At 39.6% G+C, this 17,894-nt stretch overlaps 1 protein-coding gene across 2 annotated transcripts in view; it reads left to right on the plus strand.

Annotated features, from left to right (window-relative positions):
• Positions 1-17,894, plus strand: part of TBCK (TBC1 domain containing kinase) — a 175,708-nt gene that overhangs the window by 39,151 nt on the left and 118,663 nt on the right. For both annotated transcript variants that reach the window (XM_079766231.1, XM_079766230.1), the window contains exons 4-6: positions 1,690-1,804; positions 3,268-3,341; positions 12,944-13,085. In XM_079766231.1, coding sequence (XP_079622357.1) covers positions 1,690-1,804; positions 3,268-3,341; positions 12,944-13,085 — 331 coding nt within the window. The remainder of the gene's footprint in view (positions 1-1,689; positions 1,805-3,267; positions 3,342-12,943; positions 13,086-17,894) is intronic.

Here is a 17,894-nt window from a genome sequence, read left to right on the forward strand (position 1 = left end):
GGAGCAGTTAGGAATCAATCAGGCTGGCAGGGGAGTGGTTAGGGGGTGATCAGGCTGGCAGGCAGAAGCAGTTAAGGGCAATCAGGAAGGCAGGCAGGTAAGCATTTGGGAGCCAGCAGTCCTGGATTGTGAGAGGGATGTCCCAGATTGGACAGGGTGCAGGCTGGGTTGAGGGACACACCCCCGCCCCCCGTGCATGAATTTTGTGCACCGGGCCTCTAGTATATATGTAATTAGCAACCTGCTATCCTACATTCTCTCTTCTCTTTTCTACTTTTTCTCTTTATCATCTGATCACTATATGTCACCTAATAATAGAGTAATATGCAAATTAACCATCACTCTGCTACACCCACAAGCCATGCCCACCAGCCAATCAGGAGTGAATATGCAAATAAACCCAACCAAGATAGCTATGGCCACAGCAGGAGGGAGGCTTGGGTTTCCCCGGCAATGGAGGAAGCCAAGCTTTCCTCCTGCCCTTGCTGGCCTAGGCCTACAATCAAGGCTGCAAAGTTTCAATGATAGAAGATACATAAATCCAAACAGAAATGGCGGTATCCACGGAGCTGGAAAGAGCAGGAGGCTGGGGTTGCCCCCGGTGATGGAGGAAGCCAAGCTTTCCACACACCCTGACCGGCCCAGGCCTCTGCTTAAGGCTACAAAGTTTCAATTATAGAAGATACATAAATCCCAACAGAAATGGCTGCCGCCATGGAGCAAGCAGGAGGCTTGGCTCCATTCCAGGCTACAAAGTTTCAATTGTAGAAGATAAACCCCAGATATCAGAGCCTCGGCTTGGGTTGCCAGGGGGCGTGGCCAGCCTGCAAAGCACCACAGGCCCCTCGCCCTGGCCGCCCCATGCCCCAAGGGAACTCCCACCCTGATCCGGGACATCCTTCAGAGCAAACCAGCTGTCCCCCACCCATGCACCAGGCCTCTATCCTATCTAGTAAAAGAGTAATATGCGTAGAAAGGAAATCTAATATAATGCTGGGTGAAGCATTGGGTTTAAATGAGTTTCCCCTATTTTTCTGTATATTATTTCTAACTCCCCACATGAATGATGTCTGATTTTATTTTTTTCCTTAATGGAAAGAGATTGAGAGGGAAAGAAGAAAAAGAAACTGGGCATCTTTGTGGAAGATGTCCTAGGGGGAATAAGATAAGAGTTAAACAAAAATGTTTGATAAATCATAAAGTACTAGAGGTTGCTTTGTGGATTGATATGGAAAGTAGTATCATGTCTCTCTGCCATAAAATATATTGTAGCTATATTTCAGGGACTTAGCTATTTTTGTTTTGAGCAAGATAGATGATTTTCATTGACTTGGTAGAACCAATCTGCCATCTATCTGAAACTTTTTTAACAATTTGGCATAGCCAAACCTACAGAATGTCAGTTGCACACCACCACAATTAAATTTTCTTCCTGGAGAGAACAGTTGTGCTATTAGTGTCGTCTTTAGGAAACTGTAAGATCTTTGTCAGATATAATCCTATTATAGTTATAAAACCCAAAATATTTACAAGTGGATATTTTAGAAAATGTATAGACTATTTTCTCTTAATAGAAGAGGAACAGTAAAAATAGAACCTTAAATTTTGTCACAAAACCTTATCTCATTCATTAAAATTGGTTTTATATCTACTTTGTAATTGATCTGTGACTTTTTGTTTCCTTTGTAGCTATTCAAAAGTTTTGTGCATAGCATATGAGGTACTCCAGGGCTTGCAGTATATGAACAAACATGGTATAGTACATCGGGCGCTGTCTCCTCATAATATCCTTTTGGACCGAAAGGTAATTGCCAAATAATACATTAAATGTTTGTTTATTATTTGAGGTTGAAAGATACTGAAATTAAGCCCACTTAATCAGAAAGTAGGATAAGAATATGTTTTAAGGTTATTCATAATGAAAACACTATCTGAAAGCTAGCTAACATCTGTGGTGTTAAAAAAAGCAAGTGTAATTAAATTATGTAAGTCCATGTGTTTTTCACATGCATTATTCTTTTCCCCAAAAAAGTCAGTTTCTAACGTCCATTTTGTTTTCTCTTCCATTCATTTTCTAAAAAAATATGCATTGTAGCTTCTTGATCTACGCCTGCTCTGAATTTGCTTTCATCTTAAGAAAGCCTCTCAGTTTACATAGAATATTTTTCTCGTAGTACAATTGCATTGTATTTTCTCGTATTTTCTCTTCTGTATTTTACTCTCCATTTACCACTTGTTCACACCTAGCTCCCTTGTTTTGGAGTGCTGCTTCTCTACTTGCAAATCTAGTGGGTGATTAGTGAGAAGCTAGTCAACCCTTCTAAGAGAGTTATGGGTAGCAAGGTGATATATGTTCAGGATTAATCATAATTTCATTCTTTTTCATAAGCATATGAAAATAGTTTTGAAGGAATATTTTCTGGGGAATTATTTTCTGTTAGTAGGATTACTTTTTTCCCCCAGTTTCTCTTCCAGTACAGTTACCCTATGTTATTAAAAATCACAAAAGAGAATATGGTACTTATGAATTTCATATTTATAGCAGTAAAGTATCTAACTAATCTTTATTTCTTTAAATTATAAACATTTTGTAAGGCTTAGAAATAAAGTTCTGAGATAAAGGAAACAACCCAATTTTAAAATCTACTTAATTTTTTAGTGTTAAGTATAACACTAAAATTTAAGGAACTTATAAAATATATTTGCCTTTTATTAAGAGCCTCAATTTTGTGATAATTATGACTGTTCTCAAGCAAATAAAAAATGGTTGGAAATATAGCAGATTCACTAATATTTGATGTTTTCAGACCTGATGTTTTCAAGTTAAGAACTCTCATGTCAGAGTTAAATTATAATGTTATGAATAGGCTTGCTACATCCTGAAAAAAAATATTTTGTGAAAATTACTCTAAAATATTCTAAGTAGGCATTCAAGGCAAACAAGAAGACTAGATTTTCTGCTTTGTCAGAAAGCCTAGAAAGTACAAATACCAAAAAATGTTTATGCTTGTGTATGTATATACATACATATATGTGTGCATATACATACATATAAATGTATATTTACATACATACATTATGTTTGTAAGAAGTGTAAAGTAGACTAAACATTGGCAAGTAGGTTTTTAATAAAATTGTGGTAAATTTATGTATATATTCTAATGTATCTGACTATATAATGGTTCCTTTACTTATAAAATGTATAATGGTATTTTTCCTGCTAATATTAAAATGTTTCATAGTGATTTTTTCCCTTTATTTTTGTAGGGACATGTTAAATTGGCTAAATTTGGACTTTATCACATGACAGCTCATGGTGATGATGTTGATTTTCCAATTGGGTAAGAATATGTTTTCTTTTTTTAGTTCTGTCTTAAAATTTATAATCTCTGTTATAGCTTTTCTTTATTAACATACCTCACTTAATGATTCTCACTTAATGTGTGTTCCTCAAAAGACTGAGAATAATCACTCTCACATTATTTTTCTTTGTTTCTGAGTTTAATTCCCTGTTTTTAATGTATAACTGCATATTAATATTCTAGCTTAGTCTTTGTATATTTCAGAGGTAATGGGGTAGAGTCTACAACTGAAAGTCTGTGTTTAAGTTTGAGTGATCCCTTCTGGTATAGGAATCTAGGTTTATGCAGGCCTCCAAGAAAAGAATGAAAGTTTTTTCATCCTGTACTCAAAGGTGTGCTTTTGACATAGATCTTAGTGTTATATTTGTTGTGTGGTGGCTTTTTAAACATTTTAATAATATAATTTTTCAGTGTTTAAAATTGATATTATTTAAGATACATAGAAGTTATAAACTAGTACAAAGAATTCCTATATACCCCTTACTCAAATTCCTCAAATATTAACATTTAACTACGTTTGCTTTGTCTTTTTCTTTCCTCTTATACATATTTATGTATGTGTGTATAAATATAGTTTTTAATCATTTAAGTGTAACTAGTGCATAAAATGGCCTTAACACCTAAATATTTTAGCTTGTATTTTCTAAAGTAAAATATTTTTGTACATCCCACAAACTAATTATCAAAACCATGAAATTAAAATTGATATAATACCATTACATAATCTAGGAACCTTATCATACTTTTCTTTTGTTGTGTGGTGTTTTTAATAGAATCTATTTGTGTTTTGCTGTTTGGAGTTTCTAAAATCATTTCTATCATGCCATCACTGAGAATTGTGGATCGGAGTTATGGAGTGTGTTTCTGCTTAAAAAATTAATTAGATAATTTTAAAAAGGTCTCATTTATAAATTACCCTTATATCTTTAAAAGTTAAATTGAAGATTTCTTACCTAAATTTTTCATTTGTTACGACATAGCCAATCTTGAAATAAACTGTTTAGTCATTCTTTCCTTTGTTTATTAAGAAAATATTTATTGAGCACCTTCTCTTCTGGCTGCTGATATATAAAAATCAGTAAAATAGGTTCCTATCCTCAAGAGACTCATGGTTTATTGGGACTTTTTTGTTTTGTTTTGATGGCCTACTTATTACAGTGCATAAATTCATAATTTTGAAGTTTTGCATTTCAAAACTTGTGGTCATAGGCAACAAATAATTGTTGTTACAAACACTAAAACTTATTTTGTAAAAATAGCCTACACTTTCCCTAGCTCGTTTGGCTCAGTGGATAGAGCGTCGACCTAGAGACTGAAAGGTCCTGGGTTCGATTCCGGTCAAGGACACATGCCCGGGGTTGTGGGCTTAATCCACAGTAGGGGTGTGCAGGAGGTAAACAATCAATGATTCTCTCTCATAATTAATATTTCTATCTCTCTTTCCCTCTCCCTTTCTCTCTGAAATCAATAAAAAAATTTAAAAATAAAAATAAAATAGCCTGCACTATGTTTTTTAAAAAACATTTAAATATAATAAAAAATACATTCAGAATAAAGCTCTATTCAGTACCTTCATTGTATGTGATAATTACCTTTGAAGTAGCTTTTAAAGAGCTATAACAAATGTGATTCCTTCTGCTTCTTCATTTTGTCTGAATCAGTTTGGCATGAGAGAGAACCCCAAAAGTACTAGTATAACATAAACCAATATTACTTTAATTTGTTACATTTTACTTAAAGGTGCTTTAAGTTATAATGATGAATAGAAAAAGGAAGTGATTTTTCTTAAAGCACATCAAGCATTTTTGAACTACATTTGAATCTAAAATGCTTGGATAGAATTAGTCTTATGTGGCCATTTGGTCTTGCTTACTTTGAAGTCTTAGACCCAAAGGTTCTGAACAGAAAGTATCAAAGAACAAAATGTGAAACATTAGCCAGGAAAAATAAAGTGATCAAAAAGCTAAGGCATGAAAGAAAATATTTACACCAGAAGAAGCTTACAGTTGATTCAAAAGATAAATATTAAGGAACAACAAAGTAAAATGTTAACATCTGTTTCAAAATATTATAGAGTTAGAAATTGAACATTCATTTTAGTGGGCCAGTAGCTTAATACCTTGTTAAAACTTCAAACAGATGATGAAAGTCACTTATATTTACCTCACCAGTCATATAGCAATGTTCTGATAATTTTCTCTGCATGTTAAAATACTATGTTAAAGAAGTGGTACTTGTTAAAAGGAGATAATCTACATTAAAGAAGAACTTTAGGGCTTATTGTTTTCATTAATTAATTTAATTATCCTTGATTGGAGCAAGGGCCACCTCTATGCTTCCAGAGATCACCAGTCAGAGTTTTAGGTATAATATCTTCTACATATATAAAAGCCTAATATGCAAAGTATCCCCTCAGGAGTTTGACTGACTGGGAGTTCAGTCACTCACTATGACGTGCGCTGAACACCAGGGGGTGACGTGGAATGAAGGAAGGTCCCAGCCAGCAGCCAGCAGCCGGCAGCCGGGGAAGGGAGGCCCTGGCTGGCAACTGCTAGGGACCCTACCTGTGCACAAATTTTGTGCACTGGGCCTCTAATTTATCTATATTGTTGCTTGACTTTTTACTATCCATACTATTATTTTCTGAGTTAGATGTGTTGGGAATCAGGATTAAAAATGATCAATTTGCCTTTGGACATATTATGGTGATGATAAATATACAACATTACATTTGTGTCACATTCTCTATTTTTATTAGACACTAGAAGCCCGATGCATGAAATTTGTGCAAGTGGCCCAGCCCCTGCTGCTGCAGTGGCTGCCTCTGCCTCGGTCCCCGCTTGCTGCCACGGCTGCCTCTGCCTTGGTGCCCCCACAACCTGCCACGCTGTGTCTTTGTCCGGAAGGTCGTCTGGAAGGACGTCTGGTCTAATTAGCATATTATGCTTTTATTACCGTATTTTCCGGTGTATGAGATGACTGGGCATATAGAAGATTTTCCTGGGTTAAAAAGTCGTCTTATACACTGGAAAATACGGTATTATAGATGTATGTATTCACTAATATATAACAGTTTTATTAGGTGGGCATTATTATTTCTATTCTACAGATTAAGAAACCAAGATCATATAAAGAATACGTGTTAGGACTGAAATCAGAACACAGGTATTATAATATCAAAGCTAGTGCTATTTCCACTAGACCTCAGTTGTTTCAAGAGATATCCCACTTTCATTTAGAAGTGCAGTATGATATCTTAGGGTAAAATGCCATAAAACTTGTGTATGAGAGAAATACATGGACAAATTAAAAGAATATATTAATATCACCCTCATCATTGTATTAAAATGAAAAGGAATTAAAAAACCTAATTTGCCCATTTGAATTTAAGTTATACTTTCTGACTTAATTGACTTGTATTTTACAAATCAATAAGAAGTATTGACAATCATAGTGTGAGGAGGTGGCTGTAGAAAAATACAGGAAGAGAAATGGAAGTAATAATTGAGTGCCTGTATTACATTTATTACATAGATGTTACATATACTTAAGTATATTTTGGTTAATGTCATTATTGCAGGGTGGCATAATAAGCTAATATCATTGAATCAGAAAAATTAGATGGTTGTGCTCATGACTAAATCTGACAATAAATGAGTAAAATTCTGCAACAAATAGAGCAGAATTTTACTCATTTTTCATTTATATTTTGAAGCTATATTTGCTCATTTCCTGTCCAGGCAGTAGGATTCAAACTTAGCAATTGCCAATAGGTCTGATTCTTATATATGATCTGCTTTTTAAATTGTTGTCTGTAAGGCAGACCTAACTGACATTTTGTTAAGAGATTAAGCAAAATCACACGTACATATATATAACACATAGACACAGATAACAGTGTGGTGATAGAGGGAAAGAGGGGTGGGAGTACATGGAGGTGGGCTAAGGGGATATAAATGGGGATGGAAAAAAATTTGGGGCTATGGGTGCCGATGTAGTGTGCAGATGATATTTTGTTGAGTTGTACATTTGAAACCTGTATGGTTTTGTGAACCAATAGCATTACAATAAGTTCAATAAGAAAAATAAAATACATAAATATTCTTTTTTTAGCAAAAATATACTAAGCATATCTTATATTTAAGTTTCGTTGGTAGTTGCTGAGGATTTATAAAAATGAATGGTGTACCAGTGTCCTCAGTAGTTTATTTAGATAGGAGGGTAATTTTTTGTATATTAATTATTATAAACATAAAAATGTGTAATATTACATATTGCATGTAGCCTATAACATAAAATATAGAACAAGTAAAATAAATAGCTGACATTCATGATGGACCCATAAAAAAGATACTAATAAAATACTATGGGGATCACTGAGAGGAGAAAAAATTTCCATCTCAACTGATCTACTTCAGGTTGCATGTAATTTATCAGAAAAATAAAAATTGTTTAAGTCTGATAGGAAAATTTTGAATGTAATATGATTTTCTTACTAATTTCCTTATGTTTTACCATTGAACTTCCTACTAAAAATTTTCTTGTAGTGAATAAATATAAATATCTTTAGTGAAATTAAACTATATGAAATTCTCATGGAACCTATGACTAAATAAAGTATTATTTTTTTTATTTTTTTCATTAAGGTATTACATATGTGTTCTTATTCCCCCATTGCCCCACCACCACCAAACCCTCCTCCCCCCGCTCATGCCCTCACCCCCCTGGTGTCTGTGTCCATTAGTTATGCTTATATGCATGCATATAAGTCCTTTGGTTGATCTCTCCCCCTTACCCCCACCCTCCCCTACCTTCCCTCTGAGGTTTGATGGTCTGATCGATGCTTCTCTGTCTCTGGATCTGTTTTTGTTCATCAATTTATGTTGAAAAGAGAGGATTAAAACAACAACAATGCTTCTATGACAATTATTAGTTAACCTAATCAGGAAAAAATCAGAGAACTCAAGTGCACAAAGAAGATATGGTAATAGAAATATAACCAGAGAATTAGAGAACATTAAAAGACTTCAATAGACTCTTTGGTTTAACTCTGCAAATTTGAAAGGTAGGATGAAATGGTTGATTGGAGAGGAAATACAAATTACCAAAATTACCAAAGAGAACTTTAAAATCTGAAAACACCAATTACAGAAGCGTAGTTAACATTGCCTTTCCCAAGAGAGATAACTGGACCAGACTCAGGCAAATTCTATCAAACCTGTAAGGAATGGTTAAATTTGTTGCTGTTAAATTATAATTATAATATATACCCTGAAATATATTTTAAGGAAAACCTTTCAAAATACTTTAATAAGCTACTATAACATTAATTCTAATACTTTTTAAAGGTACCGCATAAAATGTTTAAATACAAATCTTAGTCATTATATTTTACTTTTAAATTTATTATTATAACAATCCTAATATATAAAAACCAGGCTCTGTAACGTCCAAAACAACCGAAGGCTCGACCAAACACTGGAAGTCAGTCCTGCAGTCACTGCTGGGTTGCTGTGGCAACCCAGCAATGACTGCTGCCGGTGCTGGTGTGGCGACCCAGCACAGACTGCCAAGGGGGCTGCGGATCAGGCCCAGAGAGAGGCCCGAAGAGAGTGGCAAGGTCTGATCTGCAGCCTCCATGGCAGCTCTTGGTCAGTCATTGCCTCTTTCTTTTTCTCTGGGCTTTGACAGCAGCCATGCCTGTTTCTCTCCGAGCCTCCATGGGGGCTGTTGATCAGCCCTGCCTCTCTGATCAGGCCCAGAGACACTTACTGGCAAAAGCTGAGATTTTGATGCAGACTGGCATAGAAACTGACCAATCAGAACCAAATCTGGGTGAACTGTGAGGAGCCAATGGCTGCCTAGGAGGCGGAGCTTTTGACGCTGACTGGCATAGAAACCGACCAATCAGAACCAAATTGGCCAGCAAGGGAGGGAAGTTGGGGGCGAGATCAGGCCTGCAGGGGAGGGCAGTTAGGGGTGAGATCAGGTCGGCAGAGTAGGACAGTTAGGGGTGATCAGGCAGGCAGAGGCTGTTAGGGGCGGTCAGGCCAGTAGGGGAGAGCAGTTGGCGGCAAGATCAGGTCAGCAGGGGAGGGCATTTGGGGGCGAGATCAGGGCGGCAGGGGAGGGCAGTTGGGGGCAACCAAGCCATCAGGGGAGGGCAGTTGGGGACGAGATCAGGCTGGCAGGGGAAGGCAGTTGGGGGCGAGTTCAGGCCAGCAGGTTAGGGCAGTTGGGGGCAACCAGACCAGCAGGGGAGGGCAGTTGGGGCAAGATCAGGCCGGCCAGGGAGGGCAGTTGGGGGCGAGATCAGGCCAGCAGGGGAGAGCAGTTAGGGCGACCAGGCAGTCAGGCAGAGGGTTTAGGGGCAATCACACAGGCAGGCAGAGGCAGGTGAACGGTTAGGAGCCAGCGATCCCTTTGGGATCGGGCCTAAACTGGCAGTCAGACATCCCTCAAGGGCTCCCCGATTGGAGAGGGTGCAGGCTGGGCTGAGGGAACCCCCCTCCATGCACGAATTTTGTGCACCGGGCCACTAGTATTAAATATGACATCATGTTATTTTATGATATCATTATTGACAGATGACTTGATTATCTATAAAAACTACTCAAAAGAATTCTTTTAAAAATTATTAGAATTAATAAAGAGGTCAATGGGGGAAAAAGGGGGACATGTGTAATACTTTCAACGATAAAAATATTTTTAAAAGATTTTAAAAATTAATGATTCTTTCAGGTACATTTGTTAATATTTCACCTGTCAGTCTTTACTTTCCAACTGAATTTAAAGCCTCATATATCTTCTGAGTTTCTGAGAAAATAGAAGAAACTAATTAAGTATATGATGTTTGCAGTAGTTTCAAAACAGACTAATCTATTATTTTGGGAAGAACTTTTTTCCCCTCAAATTCATATAATAAGCCTATTGGTCTTTTAGTGGTGGCTAAATATAGGTTTTCATTCTTTTGTTTATGACTGCAATAATGAACTTTAAAAATTTTAAATTTAATAAAATTTTATTAATTAAAAAATAAAGGTATAGCAAGCTTGCTAGATAAAAATTAAATAAAAAATATTTACCAATCAGCAGAAAATATGAATACATAACAAGAATTTAATCAGGTATATTCAATAACTTTGTGGAAAAAACACATCTTTTTTGAAAGACCAAAATAAATATGGATATATCATGTTCATAGATTATTAGGGTCAGTATTGGAAATATGCCAATTCTCCCCAAACTGTCTCTAAGTTTGATCTAATTACAGTAAAAATTCCAACTGTATGTGTGTGTGTGTATGTGTGTGTGTGAGAGAGAGAGAGAACTTCATAAGAAAGTTTTAAAATGTATATATATAGAACAAACATCTGAAAAGGGCCTAGACATTCCTGAAGATAAATTAAAGGTTATGTGTGTGTTTGTGTGTACTTTTTAGGGATACAAATATATGGTAAAACTATAATTGGAAGAGAATTAAAAACAAAAATTTCAGCTATGTGTTTCTTTTGGGGGATATAAGGGGGACACAATAGGGAGAAGCAGAGATGGACCTTTAGTGAAAATAAGATGTTCTTTACTTAAACTGCTTGGCAAGTACACAGTTGTTCATTGGAACTTTATTTTTTTTATACTTTATTCATATTTAATAGTCTGTCTTTAGCAAATATTTATTCAATATTTACTAAAACAGTTTTCAAAAAAACTTGTTATGTTGGTGAATGAAGGTAAGGGGAAATAGTCACTCTCATGTATTATTTATGAGAATATAAATTGCTACAACCTGAAAGAGCAACTTGATGATATATCTTCTCTAATAAAATGGTAATATGCAAATTAACCATCACTCTGCTACATAAGCCACGCCCACCAGCCAAGCCACACCCACCAGCCAATCAGGGCGAGTATGCAAATTAACCCAAACCAAGATGGCTACAGCCACAGAGAGCAAGGTTTCCCAGGTAACAGAGCAAGCCAAGCTTTCCATAGCTGCTGCAGGCCTAAGCCTCCACTCAAGCTACAAAGTTTCAATTATAGAAGGTAAACAAATTCAAACAAATGGCGGCAGAATGGAGCTTGAGAGAGCAGGCCAGGGTTGCCGGTGGCAACAGGGGAAGCAAAGCTTTCCGCACACCCTGGCCAGGCCCACCCGCTTAAGGCTACAAAGTTTCAATTGTAGAAGGTGAATTAACTGCCACAGAAATGGCTGCCGCCCCAGAGGGAACAGCAGGCTTGGCTCCGCTCCAGGCTACAAAGTTTCAATTGTAGAAGGAAAATAAATCCCAGATACCAGGGCCTCTGCTTGGGTTGCCAGGGGGCGTGGCCGGCCTGCAAACCACCACAGGCCCCTCGCTCAGGCTGCCCCACGCCCCAAGGGAACCCCACCCTGATCCGGGACACCCTTCAGGGCAAACCAGCTGGCCCCCACCTGTGCACCAGGCCTCTATCTTATCTAATGAAAGAGTAATATGCAGATTGATCATCACTGCAGCACACAATATAGCTGCCCCCATGTGGTCAAAGATCCTGCCCCCATGTGGACACAAGATGGCCACTACAAGATGGCCAGCAGGAGAGGGCAGTTGGGAGGCACCTGGCCTGCAAGGGAGGGCAGTTGAGAGGGACCAGGCTTGCAAGGGAGGGCTGTTGGAGGTGATCAACCCTGCAGGAGAGGGCAGTTAGGGGTGACCAGGCTGGCAGAGGAGGGAAGTTGGGGGCAAACAGGCTGGCAGGGGAGCAGTTAAGCATCAACCAGGCTGGCAGCGGAGTGGTTAGGGGGTGATCAGGCTGGCAGGCAGAAGCGGTTAGGGGCAATCAGGAAGGCAGGCAGGCAAGCAGTTGGGATCCAGCAGTCCTGGATTGTGAGAGGGATGTCCAACTGCCCGTTTAGGCCCAATCCCACCAGGATCGGGCCTAAACGGGCAGTCGGACATCCCTCCAGGAGTCCCAGATTGGAGAGGGTACAGGCTGGGCTGAGGGACAACCCCCCGGCGTGCACGAATTTCGTGCACCGGTCTTCTAGTATGTATATAAATACTACAGACCCAGTGCAGGGATTCATGCACCCGTGGGGTCCCTCAGCGTGGCCTGTGGGGATCGGGCCAAAACCGGCAGTCCAACATCCCCGAGGGATGCATTAGTGCGCGAAGTGGCAGGCGGCCTGGGAGGAGCCCGAGCCCGGGCTGGGCATCACTCCCGCTCTTCCCAGCCCCACTGTGCCTGCCACCTCCGCTGCTCACTGCTCGGTAGGCTCGCTGACAGTTTTCAGAAAGAATGAGGCAAAGCTATACTTATTGTTGTAGAATGATCTCTATAAAATATACAGAGTAATGTGTATAGTATGCTGCCTTGTGGGGCAGTGTTGATGGGTGGTCAAGTTTACATGTACATAAGTATGTGTGAGTGACTGGAGCACAGAGATGGGAGAGTCTTAGCTTCTAATTTATATATTATTACAATATTTTGACATTCTTACTAGTATTTAAAATAATACTGTTTTGAAAGGTGAAATGTTCTTTACTTCTTCCTACCTTTGTTGTTGTTCACAGTAATTATTCATTTTAAATATATCATTATAGGTATCCATCATACTTGGCACCTGAGGTAATTGCACAAGGAATTTCCAAAACCACTGATCATGTGCCAAGTGAAAAACCATTGCCTTCTGGCCCCAAATCAGATGTATGGTCTCTAGGAATCATTTTATTTGAGCTTTGTGTGGTAGGTATAAAAAAATATTAAATAATAATTTTTTAAAAATGTATTTCTTAGAATAATTTTTTAATAGGAAAACTGCTTGGTAATAATATCTTTTTGCTTTGCAAATTGACTAGATACTAGAGGAGAAATGTCTTAATTCTCAATTTGACTTGTAACAAAATTCTGTTTGACAATATGCCTATTATTTTGGTAGCTCTAGAAATGTTTATACTTTTACTAATTGTAAATTTTACTAAATGTAAATATCATTTTGGTATTTCTTTTACCCTTGTATTAAGTACAAAAAAGTTTACACTGTACAAAGTTAAAAACAAAATATTGTATGAATGTTTACATTAAAACTGCTTACATTCTTTTATATGTTCATGCTCTCTCCCTTCTGTAGTAGTGTTTATTTTTAGATACCTCTTCTTCTCCTGTTCTCTTATGTTTCCTATAAGACTCATTTTATATGTTGGCTTTTTATGAGGCCTTTCCCAGATATCCTCTGTATTTATTAGGGTAAAGAATAAACTGCTATAAAAACAAAGGAGTTAAAAATGCAGTAGTTTAAAGAACATAGATGTTTTTCTCCCTCATGTAACAGTCCATTGAGGCTAGGGTGGGCTTTATTCTACAACTAGAGGCCTGATGCACGAAAATCTGTGCAAGAGTAGGCCTTCCTTACCCTGGCTGCCGGCACCAGCTTCCCTCCAGCACCTGGGACCCGGGCTGTTTCCCTCCTCCGGCCACCAGCAGGCACCCGGGACTCGGGCTGCTTCCCTCCTCCAGCTGCCGGCAGGCACCCGGGACCTGGGCTGGCTTCCCTCAGGCCACCCGCAGGCACGCGGACCCAGGCTGGCTACCTTTGGGCCACCCGCAGGCACTTGGGACCTGGGCTGGTTTCCCACGGGCCACCTGCCACAGGCACCCGGGACCCAGGCTGGCTTCCCTCCAGCCCCTACTTCATCAGGAAGGACGTCCGGAATGACGTCCAGAAGACATCCAGTCTAATTAGCATATTACCCTTTTATTATTATAGATGTCATGCAGAAACCGAGGCTATCAGGAATGGCTCCAGCATCTAGTTTCCAAAGTTCTCTCTTTATCACCTTTTTTTTTAGCCATGAAGAAAGGAGAAGAGTGATTTCATAGTAACAATTTAAGGATGTGATCTACTAGTAAAAGTTGCAATGATGAACTCTACTTTTCACTAGTGATAATTTACACATGTTGCTACATATAGGTACATGGTAGACTAGGACATGTTGTCTTCAGCTAGACACCTAAATATTGAGAAAGGAGTTGAAAATGGATTTGGAGGAGCAACTAACAATCTGTCGATTCCACCTTCAAATATCTGCCAGCCTTAGTTTACTATCTTCTTTGCTCTCCTCTTCTATTTTGGCATTTATCAAATTTGTCTACTTTACTTGGATTATTAGGTTATTTGATGCAGAAATTTTTATTATTTATCTATTATATCTGTCTTCCAAGGAACTTTCAAAATATTTGTAAAATTAAGTCACTAATGTTTACCCTATTTAAGAATTAGATTGACATTATTTTTCTCCTTTTATGTATTTAAGAATTAATTCAACAGCAGAAGTAGTAAAGCATAATAGTTAAGAGATAAGCTTCTGTAGTCAGAGAGAACTGGGTTTAAATTCTGATGCTGCAGAGAATAGCTGTGTGAGTTAGGGTAGCTAACTAACTTCTCAAAGCCTTGGTTCCACTTCTGTAAATAACAATAATGTCTATATTGTTAAGCTGTTGGAAAAATAAAATAAAATAATGTATATAAAGTACTTAGTACAGGGTGTTACATAGTGAACAATCCATAAATGTTAGCTTTTATTATTATTAATTATGCATAATATCCTGGCTGGAGTGGCTTATTTGTTTGAGCATAGTCCTGTGCAATGAAAGATTTCTGGTTCGATTCCTGGTCAGGGCACATACCTGGGTTACAGGTTCGATACCAGGTTGGGGCACGTATGGAGGCAACTAATCGATGTTCTCTCTCTCTCTCTCTCTCTCTCTCTCTCTCTCTCTCTCTCTCTCTCTCTCTTCCCCCCCCTTCCTCTCTCTAAACATGTCCTCAAGTGAGGATTAAATTAATAATAGTAATAAAAATAATAAATATGCATAATAACATTTGTTGTTTACATATTGGCAGCTCTTTCTCTAAGGGAAAATGTCAGATTTTCTGATTCTTGCTATCCTTTGTTTAGACCATCTTACTTTTTTCGTTGGTACAAAATAATAATAAATCTTATTGTTTAAAATCATAGACAAATTGAAAAATTATTTTGGAATATGAAAGCAAAGTATTATAAATGTAAATGTAAAATATACAGTTTTTTTCTTTTTATTACCATCAACTATATCTAAACTCTTTATTAATGATCTGGGTATGTCTTATATGAATATTTCAATTTAAAAAATGTTATAGTATTTACTGTATGTATATGTTGTATATATAGCATCATGACAAATGCAACAAGGAATAAACTGTGATTAAGACACATTGTGAAGGAGCTTATAATTTAACTAGAGGCCCAGTGCACAAAATTCATGCACTTGTCGGGGGTGTGGGGGGCCTCAGCCTGGCCTGTGCCCTCTCGCAGTCCGGGGGCCTTAGGGGGATGTCTGACTGATAGCTTAGCGGGCCTAAGCCATCAGTTGGACATCCTTAGTATTGCCATGGAGGCGGGAGAGGCTCCTACCACTGCCGCTGTGCTCACCAGCCATGAGCCTGGCTTCTGGCTGAGTGGTGCTCCCCCTGTGGGAGCACACTGACCACCAGGGGGCAGCTCCTGCGTTGAGTGTCTACCCCCTGGTGGTCAGCACGTATCATAGTGACTAGTCATTCCACCATTTGGTCATTTGCATATTAGCCTTTTATTATGTAGGATACGCTGTAGATGAGGCCCCCTAGAACCATAAGAAATGCAAAAAATTCACTGTTAATGTATTCTTGAATTGCCCTCATTTAAAATCAAATTGCCCCCCCTGTGGGGCATGTGCTGCACCTTGGGAACCACTGGGCTTGACACTTTTCCTCTCTGAGCTTCATTTCTGAATACATACCCATATACCATGGGAATTGGAATCTCTTCTCTGCCTACCTCACTGAGTTGTCATGAGGAGGTTCTGAGCTAATAAACCTAGAAATGTTTCATCAAGTAATTGATGTCTAAATGGGAAGGGATTGTTATTTTTAAGCTCACGGGTACCCTAGCAGGTAGCAGGTGCTGATTAGGGGAGGAGGGCATGATTGTTTCCTGGGACTGTAGCTATGGAAGCTTTGCAGAGTGTTCCGCAGGCCTCAGAGGGGTGGGCTCTGGCCAGCAGCCCTGAAGCGGTGGTCATCCCTGGAGTCGCTGGCAGGGGGCAGGGAGTTAGGGGGGAGCTAGGGGGGCAGCAAGGCCGAAGGGGAAATAACTGTCAAACCTTCCCACTTGGCGCCATTCTTTAAATTGTATGTGGCTGTTTCACAGCTGTATCTGCTCAGGGTGGAGCTCCAATCTCCTGGAGCGGGGTGGGGGCTGGGCCAGGGCGGAGCCAGGCAGGCTAGGAGGGTGGGTTTAGCAGAGCCCCCAGCGAGGTTCAGCGCGCTTCCTCGGCGGAGACCGTGCTGCTGCTGCTGTGGGTGGGGGGGGGCAGTTTTGGGGGGGAGGGTCTGACCCTGGAGGTCCACTCAGGCCTGCCTCTACCCAGGTCTGGAGTTGTAGGGAGGAGAGGCGTGCCTGGACCCAGTAGAGGGGGCCTGGCAGTGGCGGGCCACAGGCCCCTGGTGCCTCGGGGGCACTGACGGGTGGTCGGGTGGTCTCAGGTGTGCTATTGTTGTGGGCACCCCTGGCGGGAGTGGCGGGGGAAGAGATTGGGAATCGGAGGTGTCGGCTGCAGCTACCCCCGAGGCTGGGTCTTCTCCCTGTCCAGTCGGCCTCCCCGTCCCCCCGGGGGTGCAGGGGCTGGCGTAGGGTGTTCGTCCCCCGGGGGTGCAGGGGCTGGGGTAGGGTGTCCATGCAGGGAGATTGGAAGAGCTCCCTGTGGCCACTTCCTCTTCCTTTTTTGCAGTCTGGGCTCCTGTCAGGCATTGCCCTCAGACCCCCCGGGGAACTTGGCTCCAGCCGCCCGCCCCCTGCTGAGCGGGCATCAATATGCAAATTGGTCCTCATGGGGACACGGTCACAGACAAATTAGCATATTACCTCTTTATATGTATAGATTCAAATCCATAAACTTTGAAGATAAACTCAGAGAGCTGAGTGAATACCAAGAAAGGAAATACTAATTTTGTGGGCTTTATGACATTTTTAGTGGTATTCAAAATTTAGACAGTTTAAGGATGGCAAACTGAACATGAGCTTAAATCTTCCTCTGCCTCATCAAACAAATACTAAGGTATAAATTAATAGCATATCAACAGCTAACAAAGGCAACTTTGGTTATATTAGAAATTCTAAGGAAATAGATGAGAAGCTATACCAAGACCATTTTGCTAGGAATCTCTGGCCATATCACCAGAAAGTTACTATAGCCACTTTACCACCCAGAAGGTTTCATAGTCTAAATGATGTGTAGAATCCTATATTAAAACGTGAGTACATATCTAAGAAATACCAAACATCTAAAGAAGACCTCTACAAACAAAACAAACAAAAAATAACACACGATAATTTACACTATTGATTGTTAAAGTAAGTAGAAGGGAGAGTGAGAAGGAGAGACATCAATTGTTTTCCTCCCGCATGCACCCAGACCATGGTGGGATCGAGCCTGCATAAGTTTCGTGCCCTTGACTGTAATCGAACCTGGGATCCT

The sequence above is a fragment of the Cnephaeus nilssonii genome (genome assembly GCF_951640355.1).
Source record: "Cnephaeus nilssonii genome assembly, chromosome: 1".
Classification (NCBI taxonomy): Eukaryota; Metazoa; Chordata; class Mammalia; order Chiroptera; family Vespertilionidae; genus Cnephaeus; species Cnephaeus nilssonii.